Raw genomic sequence first — 25,206 nt, forward strand, 5'->3', positions numbered from 1 at the left:
CTTTTCGGAGTCACGCGCTGCTGCTCACTTTGAAGATGCAGGCCTAAGGGAAGATGACTGCTGCTCCACATGCTCCTGTGGCGCCCCAGGACCTGGTCGCCACAACAGCATTGCCCCTCCAAAGGGTTAATGCTGAGCCTGGAGGTAATTGGGAGGTCTATTGGCCAGTAAGTTTAACATCCAACGCAGTTCTCCCTCAGACCAGCAGGGGGAGCTCTGAACCTGGAGTTCCAGGGAGCATTCCTTAAGTCTGGCCTGAGGGAGGAGTTAGTGTTCAGTCTGTAGAGAGAAGTCATAGCAAGCAGACGCAGAGTAGTGCTGTCCTGTGGAACTGGGGCCTAGAGCTGGAGCAGCTTGGCCCAGTGAGGCAGGAGGAGCAGAGAGGCAAAGAAGAGACTCGGACATCGGAGAATGTGGCCACCAGGGCCTAAAATACTCCCTGGTAGCCGAATCCGAAGGGCAGGAGAGCTGCAAGCACCTGGCCCATAAACAGCCCGAAGGTACAGCTGCATCATCAGGGCCCGGTGTGGACTCCAGCAGAGAAGTACCAGAGAGGACCTGTGCAGCCTACCACAGAGGGAAAGGGACGTACCACCGGTCCCAGCAGCAAGAGGGCCATTGCTAAATCCAGAGAGCAGGGTCCTATCACAGCAAGGAAAAGAACAGGAGTAGGCCTCATACTCATCTGGCCAAAACGACAGCTCAGTTACTTCCAGGCCGGCCGGAGCCCTCTACCACCTGTAACGGTCTCCCAGGACTAACTGTTTGTGAAGTAAAAGAGGAGAAGGTAAAGAGACTGTTGTTTGTGCCTGTTTCTTTCATGCCTGTCGGCCCTGCACTGTGTTTTCCACACAACACCATAGACTCTCACGAGCACCAACAGTGTCCCCGGGGCACCGCTCCACCTGTGGGGAGCAGTACCACCATTGCTGCCATATCATCACCCCGGAGGCCCTACACAGCAGCTTAATAGCCGCATACCATAGGTGGCGTCACGAACACAAACCCCAAGTCACCAGCCATATTTAACTGACACCCACCAGGGCCACGGAGTCGGGCCCCGCCACCACTGACGACCCCGGACTAGTCCGGCCCGGCACCGGGTGTCCCATAGCCCTGGGGTGGGCGAGTCAATTTTGGCGTCACGAACAGGATTTCGTGCCCGGTCCCACCGGGTACTGTGCGTCTGCAGAAACTGTGCCTAAAAGACTGTGTTGCTGTTTGAAAACTGCCTCCGCCATTAGCCTCGCTGAGCGCAGGAAGAAGGGGGCGTGCCCGAAAAAGAGCGCGAAGGGAGCGCGCCATCAGAGCAGAGCGCCGTTAACCCCGCGCTATCCGGAACAGATTTTGAAAAGTGAACGGAGCCTGGTGAGGTTCACTAAGGGGGAGGAAGATGTCCGACACAGAGGGAGAGCAGGTGGCTGTGGTAGCTCAAGACGCAGCAGCACCGGCCGATGTAATCCCAGTCGCCGTCGCCCCAGCCCCCGCTGTAGCGCCGGTAATGCCGATCACCATGCCGTACATCCCGGGAGCAGAATGGCTGCCGCAGTACTCCGGGGAGTCCCATACCCTGAGCGACTTCAGAGAAAGGCTGCACAGCTTGTTCATAGTGTATCCGCTGACTGAGAGCCAGAAGGTGGGCATATTAATGGGGCAGCTAGCCGGCGCGGCCCAGCGTGAAGTGAAGTCCTGGCCTGATACAGATAAAGGGACAGCAACCCAGATACTGGCCAAGTTAAAGAGTACTTTTGACACCCGCACCGCAGCAGAAATAAAGATGAGATTCTTTGGGTGCAAACAACGGGCCACAGACAGCATAAGGGACTATGCCTTAAACTTGCAGGAGGCCCTGAGAGCAATTAAACAGGTGGACCCAGAGAGTGTACGTGAAGAAGACAAACTCCTAACTGAGCAGTTCATAGAGGGTCTCCTGTCAGATGCCCACAGGACCCAGCTGCGTATCATGGTCCTGCAGAACCCTGCTCTGGACTTTGCAAAGTTTAAGGACCAGGCCATCCGGGTACTGAGAGAATCTACACCGAATGACCCAGTACCCCTCCGGCCTCTTGCTATCACGTACCCAGGGGTGGTGCCTGCAATACGAGCCGCTGCAGGGGCTGAGGCGCAGTCCCTGGATAAGGATCCCGCTGCAGAGCTCAGACAGCAGGTCCAGGAGCTGACCAAGACTGTAGCTGCCCTTGCCAAGACCGTGCAGTCTCTACAAGTGACCCCATCGCCTGCAAGAATCGAGTTGGCCTCCAGCCCAGATGACGTCCCATGGATGCGACAGAGGAGGATACCGCCGACCCGAGGAAAAGACACAGACCGGTATGATTCAACTGGACAACCGATCTGCCGCCGCTGCAGCCAGGCGGGCCACATTGCAAGACACTGTCCTTTAAATGGGCCGAGCCTGGGGCCAGGAGCCAACCCCCAGGTGTAAGGAAGCCCGGCTCAACCCCCAGCCGCAGCAAGTATGTGGGAGGACGACCGGTCCTTCCTATTGTGCTGGATGGGATCCCGTTGAATGCCCTCCTGGATACGGGGTCCCAGGTAACAACCATCCCTTATAAATTGTACAAAAGATATTGGGCTGATTCAGACATTGACCATGGCCCAGATGATGATTTAACAATTGTAGCCAGTAATGGTCAGCCCTTGCCTCAAATTGGGTATAAGGAAGTAACCATTAAAGTGGGGCGGGTAGAATTGCCATGTCAGGGGATGATAATTGTAGATATTGATCGCAAAGAATCTAACCCACTGCTAACCATTGGTACAAATGTGATTTAAAATTGTCTTGCCGAAGTGATAGTTTTGTTGCAGCAGGCGTCTGAAGGTGCCAGCTCCGGGCAGCAGCGTGCCCTACAGAGGGAGATCAGAGCCCTGATGAGGAGGCAGCAGGTAGAGCTGGCCGGAGGAGAAATTGGCAGTGTAAGGGTAAGTGACCCTCTCCCCATTGCAATTCCCCCCAAAAGTGAAATGTTGATATGGTGTCGGGCAGCAATAGGCCTCAAGGGTCAAGATTACCAGGCCCTGGTGGAACCTGTGTATTCAGAAAGTAGGCCTGGTGTCCTGATAGCCAGAGGGGTAGCAGACGTCCGCAAGGGAAGAGTGCCCGTCCGCGTCATGAATTGTGGGGAGGAGGAAGCCAAATTGCCCCGGTACGCCACTGTAGCAAAACTGTACACTGTCAGTAACAATACCATCAAAGCAGTGGAACCCTTGATCCCATCCGACCAGGCGGAAGACAATGGCTCCAAGGGACAGCTGGAAGACTGTTGCCAAAAATTACATGTGGGCACCGACTCCACCCCCTCACGCCAAAAGCATGGGGTTTATCGGGTGGTACAGGAGTACGAGCGGGTCTTCAGGAAACACCCCCTAGATTTTGGGCAGGTAAAAGGGGTCAAACATCAAATCCCCACGGGTGATCATCATCCCATTAAAGAGAGATACCGCCCTGTACCACCAGCGCAGTATCAGCGTGCCAAAGAAATGTTATGGGAAATGAAGGAGGCTGGGGTTATCAGAGATAGTTGTAGCCCCTGGGCAGCTCCACTAGTGCTCGTAAAGAAAAAAGATGGTACAATGAAAATGTGCGTAGATTACAGACAAATTAACCGCATTACACATAAAGATGCTTACCCACTACCCAGAAAAGAGGAGTCACTAACAGCCTTAAAGTCAGCTAACTATTTCTCCACCTTAGATCTCACCAGTGGGTATTGGCAGGTTCCCGTGGCAGAGGTGGACAAGGAGAAGACTACATTCACGATACCAATGGGCCTCTGTGAGTTCAACTGTATGCCATTCGGGCTCTGCAACGCCCCAGGGACATTCCAAAGGTTGATGGAGTGCTGCTTGGGCCATCACAACTTTGAAACCGTGCTGTTATACCTGGATGACGTCATAGTCTACTCAAGGACTTATGAAGACCACCTGAGGCACTTGGCAGAAGTGTTCGAGTCCCTGTCTGTGTATGGCCTGAAGATAAAGCCGTCCAAATGTCACCTCTTGAAGCCAAAGGTACAGTACTTGGGTCATGTGGTCAGCGCAGAAGGTGTGGCACCTGATCCAGAGAAAGTCACAGTAATCAAGACTGGCCGAGACCCACCACGGTAAAGGAGGTGCGGCAGTTCCTTGGGCTGGTGGGCTACTACCGAAGGTTCATTGATGGTTTCACCAAGATAGCGGCGCCTCTTCAAGATCTCCTGGTGGGCCAGCCAAAGAAGGCTAAGAAGCAAAGCCCTCCATTTGAATGGAACAGCCAAATAGAAACGTCTTTTGTCCGGCTGAAAGGGGCTCTCACGGGAGAAGAAATTCTGGCCTACCCTGACTACAGCCAGCCGTTTGTACTGTACACAGACGCCAGCAACGTGGGCCTGGGAGCAGTTCTGTCCCAGGTGCAGGGAGGCAGAGAGAAGGTGATAGCTTACGCCAGCAGGAAGCTTCGTCCCACAGAAAGGAATCCAGAAAACTACAGTTCCTTCAAGCTGGAGTTCCTCGCTATTGTTTGGGCAGTGACTGAACGCTTCAAGCACTATCTGGTGTCGGCCAAGTTCACCATCTTCACGGACAACAATCCGTTGACACATCTGGCAACAGCCAAGCTAGGTGCGTTGGAGCAGCGATGGATGGCCCGGCTGTCTAACTTTGACTTTACCATCAAGTACCGGGCTGGCAAGAAGAATAACAATGCTGATGCGCTGTCCAGAATGCCTCACTTACCCGAGTCTGGAGAAGACCTGGATGAACTCGAAGAGATAGAGTTACCGGCTTTCCATCACCAAGGTGTTTCCCAGTGTGAGCATGCTGTAGGAGAGAAGCACTCGAGCCAGCACGAGGTCTCGGTCAACCCATTACTCCACCATAATTGGGAAGAGACACAGAACGGTGACCCGGCCGTGCGATTGGTCAAAGAAAAGCTAGCACAAGCTGAGACCCATCTTGGCCCAGATGCTCCAGAAGAAGCCCAGCAGCTGTGGAAGGAGAGGGAACGACTGTTCACCTACCAAGGCAAGCTATGCAAGAGATATGTCAACTGGCGAACGAATGAACTCATCTGGCAGATAGTGGTCCCACAGAGGGATGCTCCAATGGTCCTAGCAGCTTACCATGATAAAGCGGGACACTTCGGGTTGGAGACCCTACTCCGTGATCGGTTCTACTGGGTGCACATGAGAAAGACAGTCGAGAAATGGTGCCGAGACTGTGGTCCGTGTAACCTGAGGTGGAAAGATGGTGCCAGCCAGAGGTCTCCCCTACAGCCAATTGTCACGAAGCAGCCCCTAGAGTTGGTGGCCCTGGACCACGTGAAGTTAACACCGAGCCGGTCAGGCTATGTTTACGCCCTCACCATTGTGGACCATTACTCTCGTTTCCTGGTAGTAGTGTCTGTGAAAGACCAGACAGCCAGAACAGCAGCTAGAGCGTTTCAGGCATACTTTTGTCGACCTCACGGTTACCCTGAAAGGGTACTGACTGATCAAGGTCCTGCATTCGAGGCAGAAGTGTTCCAAGAGTTCTGTAACATGTACGGTTGTAAGAAAATCAGAACAACACCGTACCACCCCCAGACCAATGGATTGTGCGAGAAGATGAACCATGTGGTCTTTGATATGCTCAAGACTCTACCGCTGGAAGAAAGAAACCAATGGCCAGAGAAGTTACCAGATCTGGTAGACCTGTATAACCATATCCCAGTAAATTCGACCAACTGCAGCCCTGCTTACCTGATGCGAGCAAGACCTGGCAAGTTACCTGTAGACTTGGAGATGGGAACTGTGTCACCTGAAGCAGTTCAAGAGATAGAAGATTGGGATACAGAGCGACAACAGCAGTACCGCAGAGTTCAGGAATGCGTAGAAAAGAGCCTGTCCCAAGCAAGAACGAGACAAGAACAGAACTACAATCAAACGGCCCCAGCAACTCCCTTAGCACCTGGAGAACAGGTCCTTAACAAAAAGCGGAGGGCGCATAAATTAGATGATCAGTGGGAGAATGAACCCTACACCATTATTCCCTCCAACTTTGACAATAGTAAGGTATGCCTCATAAGCAAGGATGAAGGCAAGACCTATCAAACAGTTTCCAGAGACCGCCTGAAAGCGTGCCCTGAGCGGTGCAAAATCCAAAAAGAAGTGGAAGAAATTCGAGAAAAAGAGGAAGAGATGATACAAACCATCCTCGGCAAATTCCCCAAAACTTGGACCCGAATAAATAATGCCATAGTGGTACCAGTCTTGACGTTCCCGCAGTTGGTCGAGCCAGAGACAGAAGAGGTTCCAGACCCATCTAAGGAACTGTCTGCCCCAACACAATATGACACGCCAGCAGTAGAACAGGAGAATCAACCCCCTGCCAGTGGTGAACCTGTCGAACCCTTGGTGAATCTGAGACTCCGTAGGCAACCAACACGCATACCTGTTAGGGTTAGGCCTACCAGTAACACGGAGGGGGCAGACACTCCAAGTAGTCAGGGACAAACCCCAGAGCTACACCGGTCCCAACGTAGCACTCGGGGACAGCCCCCTCCAAGGTATAGAACATAGAAAGTAAAATACCTAACAGAGTGTAAATAGTTATATGAAAATGTCTTGTATGTAATGTTTTGTTTTAGGTGATTAAGTAAATGGACAATTGGGTCACTGGACTATGGGTGGCCAAAACTCTAGCTGTACATAGTTAGCACCAGTGTGCTCAGTACCCCTGAAGAAAAACCCGTCCGGCGTGCATAGAGTGGGGTCATCAATGCTCTGACGCATGGCCAGAGCCTACGTTGGGGGTTTTATCGTGGCGGGTCCCCCATGGAGCAGTGTAATGGACACCCGGCAGGGAGCCACACTGGACTCTTATAGTTGTTTAAGGTTGTAACATGTTATGTCTTGTTTTGTTTTCTTCAGTCCGGGAGTACTGAGTTTAACTAAGGGGGAGTGTGGCACCCCAGGACCTGGTCGCCACAACAGCATTGCCCCTCCAAAGGGTTAATGCTGAGCCTGGAGGTAATTGGGAGGTCTATTGGCCAGTAAGTTTAACATCCAACGCAGTTCTCCCTCAGACCAGCAGGGGGAGCTCTGAACCTGGAGTTCCAGGGAGCATTCCTTAAGTCTGGCCTGAGGGAGGAGTTAGTGTTCAGTCTGTAAAGAGAAGTCATAGCAAGCAGACGCAGAGTAGTGCTGTCCTGTGGAACTGGGGCCTAGAGCTGGAGCAGCTTGGCCCAGTAGTGAGGCAGGAGGAGCAGAGAGGCAAAGAAGAGACTCGGACATCGGAGTCTGTGGCCACCAGGGCCTAAAATACTCCCTGGTAGCCGAATCCGAAGGGCAGGAGAGCTGCAAGCACCTGGCCCATAAACAGCCCGAAGGTACAGCTGCATCATCAGGGCCCGGTGTGGACTCCAGCAGAGAAGCACCAGAGAGGGCCTGTGCAGCCTACCACAGAGGGAAAGGGACGTACCACCGGTCCCAGCAGCAAGAGGGCCATTGCTAAATCCAGAGAGCAGGGTCCTATCACAGCAAGGAAAAGAACAGGAGTAGGCCTCATACTCATCTGGCCAAAACGACAGCTCAGTTACTTCCAGGCCGGCCGGAGCCCTCTACCACCTGTAACGGTCTCCCAGGACTAACCGTTTGTGAAGTAAAAGAGGAGAAGGTAAAGAGACTGTTGTTTGTGCCTGTTTCTTTCATGCCTGTCGGCCCTGCACTGTGTTTTCCACACAACACCATAGACTCTCACGAGCACCAACAGTGTCCCCGGGGCACCGCTCCACCTGTGGGGAGCAATACCACCATTGCTGCCATATCATCACCCCGGAGGCCCTACACAGCAGCAGCGGCTTAATAGCCGCATACCACAGGTGGCGTCACGAACACAAACCCCAAGTCACCAGCCATATTTAACTGACACCCACCAGGGCCACGGAGTCGGGCCCTGCCACCACTGACGACCCCGAACTAGTCCGGCCCGGCACCGGGTGTCCCATAGCCCTGGGGTGGGCGAGTCACTCCAGTCTCAGGAGATCCAGCGTCGCCCTGCACTACTCAGGGAACAGCTCCGGTGAGGACCGACAGTCTCCAAATGGTGTCTCCTGTCACAGCAGCAGGTCGGTGAGTAGATGTGTCAGGTAACCGGGTATAAACAGCCAGGATAAGATCAGGATTATAGGAGCTCTCTTCCCATGCGTCCTCTCTGGTTGGCTACGTCGCCCCGCCCCCATAATTTATTTATTTGATGCCATATATTACAGTTTGTCATTATGACTAATAATGTATGATATATATTTTCAATTCTGAATATTGGCAAACTGATGACTATATAGTGCCATGGGGCATATTTGATTGGTATATTTTTCACATTTTCTGCTGTACTATTGTTTTACAACTTTTAATAATAAAGATATTTTTGCAATAAATTTGTTTGAGTACTTTCAGGGTAGTGTTTGTAGGTTTTGTGTTTACCACTGTATCACTGCCCGGATTTATATATTTTTGAACTGGCCTTGCTTTTTGTGTGGTGGTCAAATTTGTAGGTTTAAGGGCTGTAAAGTTGGGAGAGGTTCTTATATGACCCAGTTGAATATTAATTACATTTTTATTTTTTGGGGGAGGGGTACCAATTAGAACTTCCGCTGTGGGGTCCCATGATTTCTATGTACGCCTCTGTCCACCCTCTTAAAGAAAAACAATTGAATAAAACTAATTTACCTCAAAAAGACTTTCAAAAATACAACATTGTTGACTAAAACAATTCTCAAATGACGGAAAAATAAGCATTAGGGCGTCCAAATTGTGAAGACAAAACAATGAAGGAAATCCCAATGTCATAATGTACCACACTAAGTGGACCCTGCCACGTCTGCTTCTATCCCTGCTGAACTGACTCTGGGGCAGCACGGGGGATATAGGAGGCGTAGAGGCCATGCATCGATTGGTCTCAGGGCCACACTGCTCTGGTAACAGAAGCGTCCATCTAGAACCTTCCACATGACTTTTCCTTCTGTCCCTGACTTTTACATTATTTATTTTACAGCTTTGAAATTCAGGGAAAAGATATGCAGAACGCTGCAGACACAATGGAAAAAGGAGAAATGGATGTGCGGAGTGATGAACGGAGTAGAGATCTTTCCACAGGTAACCCTCCTCAGTGAAGAGTCACCATTAAATAACAAAGAGAACAGTCACATTCCCAGCTGCAATAGAAAATGAAGTTACGTTCTCCCTGCTGCCGCTCGTATACCGTCACCGATGCAGTGCGGGAAACAGTAACACTTACCGCTCACAAGCTGTCAGCCAAGGAACAAGCGGGTTGATTACTGTGCACCCACTATGTAGTAAGTGGTGACTGTTACAGCCTCTCCCACTGTGCTGGTGACTGGAAGCGAGCAGCTGCTGGGAGAATGTAACTGCATTTTCCCCTTGCAGCCACTGTGCCACAATCTCTCTGCTGTCATGGATGCAGTGAGTGACTGCTGCCTTTCTATGGAATCAGGGCCATGCCAAGCTGTTAGTTGAGCGACAGCTCAGTTCAATCAAACTGGGAGGTGCTTGGTTTCTTCAGGGGTTACCTGTTCTGAGTGATTGATCAGTTACTTAGCTGAGTACTTACTCCCAAAACCAGGGTATCACAGAGGTGCCGGGGTAACTGGAGAAGAGACACCCTGAATCAGGCCCTCAGACTAGGGATCTTGTGCTGTCCCTTATCCCACAGGTAGGCTTGATGGTATCCATTTTTTTTTTCTTCATTGATGGTATCCATGTCTGGACCGCCAGTGTAACTCTAATGACGCGCCCACGGGGTCTTGCGGGTTACTCATCACCAGGCCGGTGTAGAAAGGGGGATGTCACAGCGGCCAGGCCCGCTTTCGTGACCCCAGCGGTGTCAATAAAGATGGTGGAAGGGAAATATTTACTGGGGATGAAAGTTGTTCGTGACGCCACCTGTGGTTTGCGGCTATTTATGAGCCGACACTACGGGACATTTCCTCTGGGGCAGATGGTAGCGCAGCTTGGTTGGTACAGCTTTCCACAGGCAAAGTTGAGAGTGGTAATCGACACTGATGTTGTAAGGCGAGCGTGGTGCCTGAAGTGCCGAGGAAATATGGATCGACACAGAGATTGCAATCAAAGTTTCTTTACTCACTGAGGTATCCGATGCACAGAGATGACACGTGCCGCCTCTGGAGTACTGAGCTTTGCTGTGGTGGGCTCCAGCTGATCCCGGATAGTTCGGAGGTCAAGGGCGATGCACCTTTCTGTGTGTTCCTTGTTCTAATGGACTTGCCACCCACTTGCTTGCTAGTGAAATGGGTCACGGGTGCCTGCTGCACTCTATGTGAGCCCTAGGATCCCTTTCTATTCCATACCTGGGCCGAGCTGCACCAGCTCCAAGCCACAGGTCTTCACTCCTTGATTGACTGTCTGTACAGCTCTCCTGCTGATCTGTCTCTTCTCTACCTTGCGGTCACAGGCTGCTCCCCCGAACTACACTCCATTCCCCGGGTTGGATGAACTAGTGGGCAGGAGGTCACATACCTCGTGATGGCCACCCCCCCCATCCTACCCTAGCCCAGGCCCAATGGCAGAGCTGCTAAGATGAGTGTTGTGTGAATTGTGTGCATACCGGTGAATTACCTCCACCGTACCCGAGATTGATACCACACCTTGGTTGCGATGCAGTATCCTGTGGCAATTGACGCCTCAGGGGCGCCACACTAACTCCTGTACAAACCCTGATCTAACACCACCCTCTCCCCCCACCTGGAGTGGAGATGCAAACCCCACAAATACCACAGACACAGGGAAAAGCAAAAGTCCTACACTGCACACAAAGGAGAGAGACACTACGTGTAGGGGAGGAAATAAATGCAGTGACTAGCATTACACACTGTTTGAATAAACCAGATAGATATTATTTAAATACTAGGTACTCAGATTGCCACTGTATCTGCAAATAAATAGTGTTCTTGTAGCTGCCAGGTTTTCTTTAACCCCTCCTCGATATGTAAAGTATTATTTCATCCTATTACTTCTTGCGGACCAGAAGCTAAGTCTCTGTTATTGGCAGCAGATGATGTCTATTCAGTTATTCAGTGGAGGTAAGCTTTACCCATTGCTGTTAACTTTTCAATCTTTGACAGCAGCATTCACAGCTCACAGCCTATGGGGCGTTCCACATATCCAACGCCCACAGCAACCTTATCATTGGGTGCAGATGGGTCCGCCATAATAGCTGGGGGTCGGCTAAAGACCCCTTGCCTTATATAAGGGTACTCCTATCATCTCCACACCTCTAAATACATTCCTTCAGTGGTGTAGTTTCCAAAATGAGATAATTTGTGGGGTGTTTCCACTGTTTAGGCACATCAAGGGCTTTACAAACGTGACTTGGCATCCTCTATCTATTTCAGCCAATTTTGTTCTCCAAAAGTCAAATGTTGCTCCTTCCCTTCCGAGTCCTGCTGTGGACCCAAGCAGTAGTTTTCACCACATATGGGCTATCGGCGTACCCTCGAGAAATTGCCTAACAGAATTATATGGTCCATTTCCTCATCTTACCCTTGGGAAAATGAAAATTTGTGGTTAAAGCAACACTTTTGTGGGAAAAATTAAAATCTTAATTTTTTCCTTCCACATTGCTTTAATTCCTGTGACGCATCTGAGGTGTACTTTTGCATTGCATTGCTGCTGTAGGAATATTACAAAAAAGGGATAAATACATAGCTAATGTGAAAAATGAGTAAAAAGACCTAGGCATTGCATTACTGCTTTAGAGATATTTGTAAAGAGAGATTCTTAGCTTATGTATTGGCCAATCCATGTGAGCCCGATAACCTCGACAAGGTGATCTCATTATATTGGGAACCTAACCTTAAATGCCTCTATGTGTGATTTAACAATCTGCATGTCTGGGCAGATAGGTTCCTGGTAAAATAAGATGGTGGACACACCCTGGCTATAGGGTGGAGTGCTTGGTCAGATGCTTGTCAAGGTTATCGGGCTCACATGGATTGGTCAATACATAAGCTAAGAATCTCACTTTGCAAATATCTCTAAAGCAGTAATGCAATGCCTATGTCGTTTCACTCATTTTTCTCATTACCTGTGTATTAATCCCTTTTTTCTAATATTTCTACAGCAGTAATGCAATGCCAAAGTATCCTTATATTATTGAGTGCCACTGGATATGTTTGTAAATGTTTTATTGAATGTCTTTTTTTAAAATGATGTCATTTTTGGGTATTTTCTGTCACACAGGCCTTGTTAAAGTAGAATTTTGCTACACACTTTGGAATTTATATGGATTTATGAGTGTCTATGTGAATGTTTGAAGTTATATTATTAAAAGCTTATAACTTCAATTTTTTTTTATGACAGATGACGGTACCAGGAGTTCTACACAGAATGCTAAGGGAAGTGAAAGTAACAAAGAAGCGAAGCCATATTCATGTTCAGAATGTGAGAAATGTTTTGCTCAGAAATCAAATCTTATTAGACATGAGATAATTCACACAGGAGTGAAGCCATATTCATGTGCAGAATGTGGGAAATGTTTTGCTCAGAAATCACATCTCATTACACATGAGAGCATTCACACAGGAGTGAAGCCATGTTCATGTGCAGTATGTGGGAAATGTTTTGCTATGAAATCAGAACTCATTAGACATGAGAAAATTCACACAGGAGAGAAGCCATATTCATGTTCAGAATGTGGGAAATGTTTTGCTCACAAATCAAGTCTTGTTAAACATGTGAGAATTCACACAGGAGAGAAGCCATATTCATGTTCAGAATGTGAGAAATGTTTTGCTCAGATATCAGCTCTTGTTAAACATGGGAGAATTCACACAGGAGAAAAGCCATATTCATGTTCAGAATGTGAGAAATGTTTTGCTCAGAAATCAGCTCTTGTTAAACATGGGAGAATTCACACAGGAGAGAAGCCATATTCATGTTCAGAATGTGGGAAATGTTTTTCTCAGCAATCATATCTCATTACACATGAGAGAATTCACACAGGAGAGTATTCATATTCATGTTCAGAATGTGGGAAATGTTTTGCTGAGAAATCAGCTCTTGTTAAACATGGGAGAATTCACACAGGAGAGAAGCCATATTCATGTTCAGAATGTTGGAAATGTTTTTCTCAGCAATCATATCTCATTACACATGTGAGAATTCACACAGGAGAGAAATCATATTCATGTTCAGAATGTGGGGAATGTTTTGCTGTAAAATCAAATCTTAATAAACATAAGATAATTCACACAGGAGAGAAGCCATATTCATGTTCAGAATGTGGAAAATGTTTTGCTGTAAAATCAAATCTTAATAAACATAAGATAATTCACACAGGAGAGAAGCCATATTCATGTTCAGAATGTGGAAAATGTTTTGCTCGGAAATCACATCTTATTATACATGCGAGAATTCACACAGGAGAGAAGTCATATTCATGTTCAGAATGTGGGAAATGTTTTGCTGCAAAATCAAATCTTAATAAACATAAGATAATTCACACAGGAGAGAATCCATATTCATGTTCAGAATGTGGAAAATGTTTTGCTCGGAAAGCAGATTTTATTATACATAAGATAATTCACGCAAGATTGAAGCCATAGTCATGAGTAGAATGCCTGTTTTTGTAAATATTAAGACTTGCTATCTGTTAATAGAGAGTTCATTTTATTTCATGGGTCATTACGGTTGTGTACTTTTTATGATGGATCATTTACAAACTTCATCTTTTTACATACTTTTTCTTCTAATTTTTGATTAGGAGACAATTTTTTTTTTTTTTTTTTTTTTTTTTTATATATAGCTAAGTTATACTCTATTCATCCATTTGTGTATTGCTTGAATGAGAGCAGTATCTAATTTTTTAAATCTACACTCCATTTTGTCTTTGTGGAAGGGGTACATAGCGAGATCGCTAGCAAGATCGCTGCTGAGTCACAGGTTTTGTGTTGTACCAGTGACCTCATCAGCGATCTCGCTGTGTGTGACACTAAGCAGCGACCTGGCCCCTGCTGTGAAATTGCTGATCGTTACACACTGTTCTGGTTCATTTTTTGGTCGTCGGGCTCCTGCAGGGCAGCACGCATTGGCGTGTTTGACTGCGGGAGACCAACGAGCACCGACTCTGTGTAAGCAGCGTACGCTGGTAACAGGGTAAATAACAGGAGTGAAGCCATAGTCATGAATAGAATGTCTGTTTTAGTAAATATTAATAGGCTTTTACTATCTGTTAATAAAGAGTTCATTTCTTTTCATGGGTCATTACGGTTGTGTACGTTTTATGATCATTTACAAACTATTCATGTTTTTACATATTTCATTTTTCTAATTTTTGATGGGGAGAATAAACTTTTTTTTATAGCCAAGTTGTACTCTTTATTCATCCATCTGTGTATTGCTTTAATGAGAGCAGAATCTATTTTGTTAAATCTACACTCCATTTTGTCTTTGTAGAGCCTGTACTGTGTCTTTCCTGGTGTAATGCAACAGAGACCTCTGCTTACTTTAGATAAGGACTTGTATAGTTTCATTTTCTTTGTTAAACGTGAAGTTTAGGAATGTGAAACTAAAAAGTTTATATACACCGCAAGCAGAATTATTAGGCAAGTGGTATTTTAGAGGAGTTTTTTATTATTGATTAACAACTATGTTCTCAAAGACTCAAATATCAAAGCTTAATATTTTTGGAAGTTGGAGTGGGTTTTTTTAGATTTGGCTATCTTAGGAGGATATCTGTTTGTGCAGGTAACTATTACTGTGCAGAATTATTAGGCAACTTAATAAAAACCAAATATATTCCCATCTCACTTGTTTATTTTCACAAGGTAAACCAATATAACTGCACAAAATTTTGAAAAAAACATTTCTGACATGCAAACACAAAACCCCAAAAAATTGGTGTCCAATATAGCCACCTTTCTTTATGATGACACTACACAGCCTACCATCTATAGATTCTGTCAGTTGCTTGATCTGTTTGCGATCAACATTGCGTGCAGCAGCCACCACAGCCTCCCAGACACCGTTCCGAGAGGTGTACTGTTTTCCCTCCCTGTAGATGTCACATTTTATGAGGGACCACAGGTTCTCTATGGGGTCCAGATCAGGTGAACAAGGGGGCCATGTGATTATTTTTTCATCTTTTAGACCAGGAGTGGGGAACCTCCGGAAGACCTTTTCTACTGCCCCCGGGACTCTGCCGGCATCCGTGTCTTGCCGGCCCTTTAAATCCCCATGCGCTCTACGAGGACACGCATTCAGCGTTCACTACTGAACGCTGGTCAGTGCGTGTGTGCTCAGGACTTATTTTGTGGGTCGGGGTTAACACTTTCGCCCCGTCCCACAGAATCCCAGCAGCAGTTTGACGGCTTCAACTAGTAGGTGAGCGCTCCCCCTGCTGCGTGCCAGCTCTTCCGTGCGCGCTCCCCCGTGCTGCGTGCTAGCTAATACGTGCTCGCTCCCCCGTGCCCGCTTCTCCGTTACAGCTTCCCCGTGCCCGCTCCTCCTTGCTCGCTCCTTTGTGCCAGCTCCCCCGTGCCCGCTCCCCAGTGTGCGCTCCCACTGTGCTGTGTGCCCGTTCCCACTGTGCTGCTATGTGCTCATTTCCCAGCTGCCATGTGCCTGCTCCCTCTGTGTCCGCTCCACCAGGGTTGTGTGCTTCTTCCACAGGGTTTTGTGCTTCTTCCCCAGGTTTGTGTGGCCCCCAGGGCTGTGTGCCCCCCCTCCCCTAGGTCTCTGTCCCCCCTCTCCACTAGATCTGTGTGTCCCCCCACCACTAGGTCTGTGTGTCCCCCCCTCCTCTAGGTCTGTGTGTCCCCCCCTCCTCTAGGTCTGTGTGTCCCCCCTCCTCTAGGTCTGTGTGTCCCCCCCCTCTTCTAGGATTGTGTGTACCCCCCTCTCCACTAGGTCTGTGTGCCCCCCCTCCCCCAGAGCTGTGTGACTCCCCCCCCACCCCCCACAGTGCTGTGCCCCCAGTGATGTCCATTCTCCACAATGCTGTCCGTGCCCCCCTATTGCTGTCCGTGCCCCCTATTGCTGTCCGTGCCCCCACAATGCTGTCCGTGCCCCCCCAGTGCTGTCTGCGCTCCAAAGCAATATCTATGCCTCCCAGTGATGTATATGTCCTCAGCCTTTTTTGTGACGTATATATTCTCCCAGCCCCACCTGTGATGTATATGCTCCTAGCCCTTCTTGTGATGTATATGCCCCATTGTCTCCTGTAATGTATATATTACAGGTGGGGCTGGAGCATACACATCACAGGAGACACTGGGGACATATACATCACAGGAGGGGCTGGGGGCATATATATGCCCCAGCCCCTCCTGTGATGTATATGCCCCCAGCCCCTCCTGTGATGTATATGCCCCATTGTCTTCTGTAATGTATATATTACAGGTGGGGCTGGAGCATACACATCACAGGAGACACTGGGGGCATATACATCACAGGAGGGGCTGTTGGCATATACATCACATTGGAAATGCTGGGGCATATACATCACAGGAGGGGCTGGGGCATATCCTTTAATATATATATATATATATATATATACAGCTGTCCCAGCATCTCCTATGTGATGTATATACAGTAGTTCCAGCATCTCCTATGTGATGTATATGCCCCCAGCCCCTCCTGTGATGTGTATATATATACAGCAGTCCCAGTGTCAGTTGTGATGTATATGATTTACCAATCTTATTATCACAAAGAGTTGACTGCTCCAGACCAAGACAATCCTGGAAAAGCAGCTGTGAGAAGCAACATGATCAATATCACCGAAAATGAACCACTGCGCCAAAGAGAAGCATCTCTGGCCACCACAATAGGGGTAAGTTAATTAATTGCTTGACCAAATGTAGCCGGATAATTTTCACATTGATAATTTTGTGCAGCCCCCGATGGTGCGTAGAAATTTCCAGATGGCCCCCGGCAGTAAAAAGGTTCCCCACCCCTGTTTTAGACCTTTACTGGACAGCCAGGCTGTGAAGTAGTTGGATGCATGTGATGGAGCATTGTCCTGCATGAAAATCATGTTTTTCTTGAACGATACCGACTCCTTCCTGTACCACTGCTTGAAGTTGTTTTCCAGAAACTGGCAGTAGGTCTCGGAGTTGAGCTTCACTCTATCCTCAACCCGAAAAGGTCCCACATCTTTGATGATACCAGCCCATACCAGTACCCCACCTCCACTTTGCTGGCGTCTGAGTGGAGCTCTCTGCTCTTTACTGATCAGCCTCTGGCCCACCTGTTGTGAATGTCAGTTATGCTTTTGCTCCTGTGAGGCTCCCTCTTGTGGCCAGGAATGGTTTGGACAGAGACCAAGTGTGCTGGATCAATGGGCGTTTCCATTGCTAACTCTCTGCCTATTTAAGCTCTTGCTTAATGGCTGTCTGGGCTGGTTATCATTTGTTCTTTAGTTCACCAGCCTTTTCATCTGCTCCAGACCACATCTAACCCCGGATAAGTGCTTGGTTCTTTCTTAGTTGTTTTGTTCTTTTTGTTCTTATCTGGGTTTGTCATTTACTGTGGTTATTGTCAGTTGATTTTCATGCAGGAATCTTCCCTCTTTGTTGCTTACCTGGGAAGCACCCTGCAGCTATGTTTGGAGTTTTGCTCCTATAAGTCCATGTGTTTGTTGCTTCTTGAGTTTGTAATTGTTCCTATTTTCTGTTCATTGGTTTGACAAGATCGCCTGATATAGGACAGAGTGCAGATCGTGCGATCTGAGGACCTTTTTGTACTATCAGGTATTTGGGTTTTTGTAGGGTTTTTTTCTGGCCACCATCAGCCCCTTTCCTATCCTTTTCTATTTAGTTAGTGGGGCCTCACCTTTGCTAATCCTATCATCCGTGTATTGTATTTTCCTATATCACTGTAGCCTTTGAATGTGGGGGGCTTGCTATACCTTTTGCGGTCTATTTCTGAGGCAGAGAGTTATTCATCTTTCCTTCCTTTAGGATAGCTAGTTCTCTGGCTGGGTTCGCGGTGCATAGGATGTTAGTTCACCTCTCAGCTACTTCTATTCTTGATGGTTAGTAAAGGGATGGCGGCTAGATTAGTTGCCAATGCTCTTGTCACCTTTTTGCCAATGATCTATTGTGATCTTCCATGGTTCCGGATCATAACAGCCATTCCTCAAGCCCATCAAGAGTCACTCTCATTTCATCAGTCCATAAAACTTTTGAAAAATTAGTCTTAAGATATTTCTTGGCCCAGTCTTGACGTTTTATCTTATGTTTCTTGTTCAGAGGTGGTGGTTTTTCAGCCTTCCTGTCCTTGAGTATGGCACACCTTGTGCTTTTTGATACTCCAGTAACGTTGCAGCTCTGAAATAGGGCCAAACTGGTGGAAAATTGCATCCTGGCAGCTTCACGCTCGATTTTCCTCAATTTATGGGCAGTTATTTTGCCCCTTTTTTGCCCAACACTCTTCCTGCGACCCTGTTGGCTATTTGCCATGAAACGCTTGATTGTTCTGTGATCACGCTTCAAAAGTTTGGCAATTTCAAGACTGCTGCATCCCTCTGAAAGACATCTCACAATTTTGGACTTTTCAGAGCCCGTCATATCTCTCTTCTGACCCATTTTGCCAAAGGAAAGGAAGTTGTCTAATAATTAAGCACACCTTATATAGGGTGTTGATGTCATTACACCACACCCCTCCTATTTACAAAGATGCACATCACCTGATTTACTTAATTGGTAGTTGGCTCTTAAGCCTATACAGCTTGAAGTAGGACAACATGTATAAAACGTATCGTGATCAAAATACTCATTTACCTAATACGTCTGCACACAGTGTAGTCCTATATAAGGCTATGTGCACATGCTGCGTTTTTTGCCGCTCTTTCTGCGCGTTTTTTGGGTGCAGTTTTGATGTCAAAACTGCATGAATTTCCTTCGCAAACAAAGTCTGAGATTTTATTTTGGCTGTCCGCACAGTGCAGTTTTTTTTTTTTTTGCTGCGTTTTTGTGGTGACCACTCCCTGGAGTATAATTGTAGAATAATGTCCCCCACCAGATTATAATCCTAGAATAATGACCCTCCCCCACTAGATTATAATAGAATAATGACCCCCATCCCTTTGACTATAATAATTATCCCCCTTTTGAGTATATTCATATAGTAACTTGTCGTGAAATAACCGCCTCCTGGAGTATAATTACACACACCCCTTGCAGTAAAATTATGCCCCCTGCAGTGTAATGTGGCTTTCCGTGTACATGAGGCAGACGTATTGCTGAGGGCCATTCACTGACAGCTATCAGTTTTGTTATTCATATGTTTATAAGATTTTGTCATAGTATTATAGTACTCAAAACTTAACCCCTTCACCCCCGGGCGATTTTCCTTTTTTTTGCTCCCCTTCTTCCAAGAGCCGTAACTTTTTATTTTTCCGTCAATCTTGCCATATAAGGGCTTATTTATTGAGTGACAAATTGTACTTTTGAGTGAAATCATTAGTTTTACCATCTATTGTACTGGGAAATAGGAAAAAAATTCCAAGTACGGTGAATTTGCAAAAAAGTGCAATTGCACGATTGTTTTTCGAATATTTTATTCACAGTGTTCACTATATGGTAAAACTAACATGTCAGTGTGATGCCTCAGGTCAGTACGAGTTCGTAGATACCAAACATGTATGCTTTTACTTTTATCTAAGGGGTTACAAAAATTCAGAAGTTTGTTAAAAAAAAATAAAATTTGTGCTTTTGGCGCCATTTTCTGAAACCCATAGCCTTCTCATTTTTCGGGATGTGGAGCTTATTTTTTTTGCGTCTTGAGCTGATGTTTTCAATTATACAATTTTCCACGCTCCCTGACGAAGCGGATCTTTACGTCTGTGAAACAGCTGTAGGGGCAGGAGCCCACTTCACACAAACACAACTCCCTGGCTCCCACATGGGTAATGGAGAACATTGTAACCTTGGATCTTTAATCAGCACTGGTTTAACCTTGTGAGCACGATCAGGGATCACAATAGGAACATCTATGCATATGTATAGTGAGGCACTGCCCTACTAAACGTTTGTTTGCTCTGTATCTACATTGTATACAATACATGCATTTGCATAGTGACACACTGCTCTGCTAAAACGACTTTTGTATCTGCATAATATGTTTTGTGTACATTTTTTATATTTCTATGCACGTACTTCATGCACTTAAAATAATGTCTGTGCGCTTATCTACAGTCATGGCCAAAAGTTTTGAGAATGACACCAAAATTATATTTTCACATGATCTGTTGCCCTCTGGTTTTTAATTGTGTTTGTGTGATGTTTACATCACATACAGAAATATAATTGCAATCCGATTATGAGTACCAAAAGGTTATAATGACAGTTAGAATGAGTTAATGCAGCAAGTCAATATTTGCAGTGTTGACCCTTCTTCTTCAGGACCTCTGCAATTCTCCCTGGCATGCTCTCAATCAACTTCTGGAGCATTCCTGACTGATAGCTGTCCATTCTTGCATAAGCAATGCTTGCATTTTGCCAGAATTTGTTGGTTTTTGTTTGTCCACCCGTCTCTTGATGATTGCCCACAAGTTCTCAATGGGATTAAGATCTGGGGAGTTTCCAGGCCATGGACCCAAAATCTCTGTTTTCTTCCATGAGCCATTTAGTGATCACCTTTGCTTTATGGCAAGGTGCTCCATCATGCTGGAAAAGGCATTTTTGGGCGCCAAACTGCTCTTGGACAGTTGGGAGAAGTTGCTCTTGGAGGACATTTTGGTACCATTCTTTATTCATGGCTATGTTTTTAGGCAAGACTGTGAGTGAGCCGATTCCCTTGGCTGAGAAGCAACCCCACACATGAATCGTTTCAGGATGCTTAACAGTTGGCATGAGACAAGACTGGTGGTAGCGCTCACCTCTTCTTCTCCTAATAAGCTGTTTTCCAGATGTCCCAAACAATCGAAAAGGGGATTCATCTGAGAAAATGACTTTACCCCAGTCCTCAGCAGTCCACTCCCTGTACCTTTTGCAGAATATCAGTCGGTCCCTGATGTTTTTTCTGGAGAGAAGTGGCTTCTTTGCTGCCCTCCTTGAAACCAGGCCTTGCTCAAAGAGTCTCCGCCTCACAGTGCGTGCAGAAGCACTCACACCAGCCTGCTGCCATTGCTGAGCTAGCTCGGCACTGCTGGTAGTCCCATCCCGCAGCTGAAACAGTTTTAAGATACAGTCCTGGCGTTTGCTGGTTCTTCTTGGGCGCCCTGGAGCCTTTTTGGCAACAATGGAAGCTCTCTCCTTGAAGTTCTTGATGATGCGATAGATTGTTGACTGAGGTGCAATCTTTGTAGCTGCGATACTCTTCCCAGTTAGGCCATTTTTGTGCAGAGCAATGATGGCTGCACGTGTTTCTTTAGAGATAACCATGGTTAACTGAAGAGAAACAATGATACCAAGCACCAGCCTCATTTTAAAGTGTCCAGTGGTGTCATTCTAAAGGGGGCTTTACACGCTACGACATCGCTAATGCGAACTTGTTGGGGTCACAGAATTGGTGACGCACATCCGCATTAGCGATGCCGTTGCGTGTGACACCGATGAGCGATTTTGCATTGTTGCAAAAACGTGCAAAATCGCTCATCGGTGACATGGGGGTCCATTCTCAAAAATCGTTACTGCAGCAGTAACGAGGTTGTTCCTCGTTCCTGCGGCAGCACACATCGCTCCGTGTGACACCGCAGGAACGAGGAAGCTCTCCTTACCTGCCTCCCGCCCGCTATGCGGAAGGAAGGAGGTGGGCGGGATGTTACGTCCCGCTCAGCTCCGCCCCTCAGCTGCTATTGGGCGGCCGCTCAGTGACGTCGCTGTGACGCCGCACGGACCGCCCCCTTAGAAAGGAGGCGGTTCGCCGGTCACAGCGACGTCGCCGGGCAGGTAAGTATGTGTGACGGGTCTGGGCGATGTTGTGCGGCACGGGCAGCGATTTGCCCGTGTCATGCAACAGATGGGGGCGGGTACCCACACAAGTGATATCGGGACCGATATCGCAGTGTGTAAAGCCCGCTTTACTTAATCATGACTGATTGATCGCCAGCCCTGTCCTCATCAACACCCACACCTGTGTTAATGGAACAATAACTAAAACAATGTTAGCTGTTCCTTTTAAGGCAGGAATGCAATGATGTTGAAATGTGTTTTGGGGGTTGAAGTTCATTTTCTTAGCCAATATTGACTTTGCAAGTAATTGCTGTTAAGCTGATCACTCTTTATGACATTCTGGAGTATATGCAAATTGCCATTAGAAAAACTTAAGCAGTAGACTTTGTAAAAATTTAATATTTGTAGCATTCTCAAAACTTTTGGCCATGACTGTAGCATTTGCCTAATAGGAAGTAGCATATGGATACCATATAAGGTTTACAATACTATGCACATTTTCTGTGGGTACTATATGCTATTCCAGTGTTGATCTAGAAGTAGATATAATGTTGCCAATTTACTAATAGCTGTGCTATCTGTAAAGAGGGCCCCTTTGTCTTCCCTGTATCCATGTAATTTACCGTTGAAACATTATCTGTGAAATTGTCTATACAAAAAATAATCTGTGTTTTAAGCACTAAGTTATAATAAAATTGATTGCACTTTTGTAAAAGACAAAAATTTGGTGCAATGACTCTAGTTCTTTGGATAATATCATGCATGTTTGAGTCTAACCTTATATGTATTTAAAATGTGGGTCTGGAAATTTCTGATGCTAACAATTTTTATGCAGATGCTACTTTTTTTTTTAAAAAAACATTATTTTTTAATTAAATTTTTTTTAGACATAACAAAGGGAAGCAATAACTTGTTCAAAGAATGAAACCGTGTACATGAGATTGATATGCTCAACCTTCGAGCAGTGTACCTTGCAGATTACTATAGTGGTAGTTACAGCCTTGTTAATTTAAGCTATTAAAAAAAGTGAAGGAAAAATAGAGTATTTAACACACAAGAAAAAAAAAAGGGAGAGAAGACATGTACACAAAGAAACAATGAGTGAGAATGTGAACCCTTCCACAATTCTGCCTCTGTGATGGTATCAGCCACCGATTCCATATAATGCACATTAAGTAATTGTTGATGTCCCCCCAGGTCTTCCAGACTGTACCATTCCGTATGACGAAAAGGACTGACTAGTTTCAGAATTTCCGCTGATTTTTCTTTGCTCCTTTCAGCTTCTATCAATTCTAGTCCTAATAATTGTTTCATTTGAGATATTATTGATCCCATTGATGGAATATTTGGTTTAAGCCACTCACTAAAAAGATTTCTTAAAGCCACAATTAAAAATGTGTGAATATTTCTAGGGATCTTCACTTTGTCTATCCCAAGTTGAGATTCAGATTCACAGGGAAGAAGCCGATGTAAAAACAAAGCCTGTGGCGTTTGTGGAATTTCTGTTCCCCAACATGCCTGGATCTGGTCTCTTATTAGCTTCCAGTAAGTTACTACTTCTGTGCATTCCCACACCCCGTGCCAAAGGTTTGTAAAGGGTACCCTACAATTAGGACACACTATAATTCTGTCAGGGCAACTAAGGGAAGGCGGGATGTTAAATCCATACAGCGCTGTGTGCATGCATTTAAAATAAGTCTTCCTCCATCTCTCACACAAGATGGATTTTCTCACCCGTTCCCACCCTTGCAGTATTGTCTCCGCTATCTCCTCGTCTCTAGTCCACCTCTCCCATGTCCTGAACGGTTTACTCTGTCTTGCTTTCAAAAACTTGTGTCTTATATTACCGTACAGTGAGGAAATGCTCGTCATCTGGGTACATGGGCCAATAATTTCGGCTAGGGCATGAGAGGTAGCTTTTCTAACTGTCTGAGTCTGGATTGACAGAAAAACCGGAGCTGCAGGATCGGTATGAAATGCTTACTATGTATCTGGAATTTGACCATGATTTCTTGTGCAGACATCCATTTTTTTATCCTCTAAGCTCCTAATACTCCCCGCCTTCCGTAAATGGTCACTTGTCTGTCCAATTACCATCCTGATCTCTGCTCCCTGGGGGAATTCGGGGTGGCCAAATATTGGCATATCTTTAGAGATCAAGAAGGGGGAGTTAGAAAGCTTTCCTTACTATTTTCCAGCACATTATAGTGTCCCTTAGTAGAAAGGAGGATTTTACCGACTGTGGCAGTTTGGCTTGTTTAGCGTGGATAAGAGCTGTCCGGTCCCATGGGGCGGCTAACTGTCGTTCTAGATGTGTGTTTGAGTAGCAACTCGTGTTGTGCATCCGTCCACCACATGCCTGAACAAAGAGGCGATATTGTAAGCTCGTATGTTTGGGAAATTAACCCCTCCTTCATTTCTTAATAGCATCAATTTTTCTACAGCGATTCAGGGTCTTTTACCTGTCCAAATAAAGTGTGTAAAGGTCTTCTTTAGTTTGTTTATGTCTGAGTGTTTTAAAATCAGGGGTAGGGTTTGCAAGGGATATAGGAGTCTGGCAAAGCTAATCATTTTGATCAAATGACATCTACCCAGAAGGTATATTGGTAAGTGATACCACCTTTACAATTCCTCCAATATTTTACCTATCGGGGGTATAGTTTAGTGAGTATAGTTGATCTGGTCGCCTCCCTATCTTTATCCCCAAATACGTTATATGTGACTTTGAGACACGGAGCTCCAAACCCAGCTTTCTCCAGTGCTCCAGGGGTGTTTTTTCTCCTAATTCTAAAAGTTCACTTTTGTTAATATTGATGTTGTAGCCAGAGTATTCCCCAAGTTTCTGAATAAAATAAAAAATATCTCCTAACTGTGCTAGTGGTCGTGACAGGAACAATATGACGTAATCTGCAAAATGAGCAATTTTGACTATATCCTTGCTTACGTTAATTCTGTCAAATAGATGAGTCTCTTCCACATATCTAGCAAAGGGTTCCATGGCCAGGTTCAATAACAATGGCGACATTGGACAGCTCTGTCTGGTCCCTTTGTGTAGGTGTAAAGGAGCAGAGCGGAATCCAGGAGTATGTATTCTGGCTGTAGGGCTGTTGTATACCCCGTACAAGTATGTTCTAAATTTGCCTTTTAAATTGAGTGTTCAGTGTCGCCCCCAACCATTCCCAACTGATGCTATCAAATGCTTTCTCTGCATCTAGAGTTAGGTCTGTCACCTGAGTGTTGCTGTCATCCTACCACGTCCAACACTGTCAAAACGTTCCTTATGTTCTTAACCGCAGCCC

The 25,206-nt window shown here is 46.3% G+C and overlaps 1 protein-coding gene across 1 annotated transcript in view; it reads left to right on the plus strand.

Moving 5' to 3' along the window:
- LOC142260635 (uncharacterized) overlaps positions 1-15,121 on the plus strand; it is a 38,280-nt gene extending 23,159 nt beyond the window's left edge. The window contains exons 2-3 of the mRNA XM_075332027.1: positions 9,028-9,128; positions 12,372-15,121. Of these exons, the coding sequence (XP_075188142.1) occupies positions 9,050-9,128; positions 12,372-13,615 (1,323 nt within the window). The 5' untranslated portion in view covers positions 9,028-9,049 and the 3' untranslated portion in view covers positions 13,616-15,121. The remainder of the gene's footprint in view (positions 1-9,027; positions 9,129-12,371) is intronic.
- Positions 15,122-25,206: the final 10,085 nt, after the last annotated feature.

The sequence above is a fragment of the Anomaloglossus baeobatrachus genome, unplaced genomic scaffold (genome assembly GCF_048569485.1).
Source record: "Anomaloglossus baeobatrachus isolate aAnoBae1 unplaced genomic scaffold, aAnoBae1.hap1 Scaffold_148, whole genome shotgun sequence".
NCBI classification, from domain to species: domain Eukaryota; kingdom Metazoa; phylum Chordata; class Amphibia; order Anura; family Aromobatidae; genus Anomaloglossus; species Anomaloglossus baeobatrachus.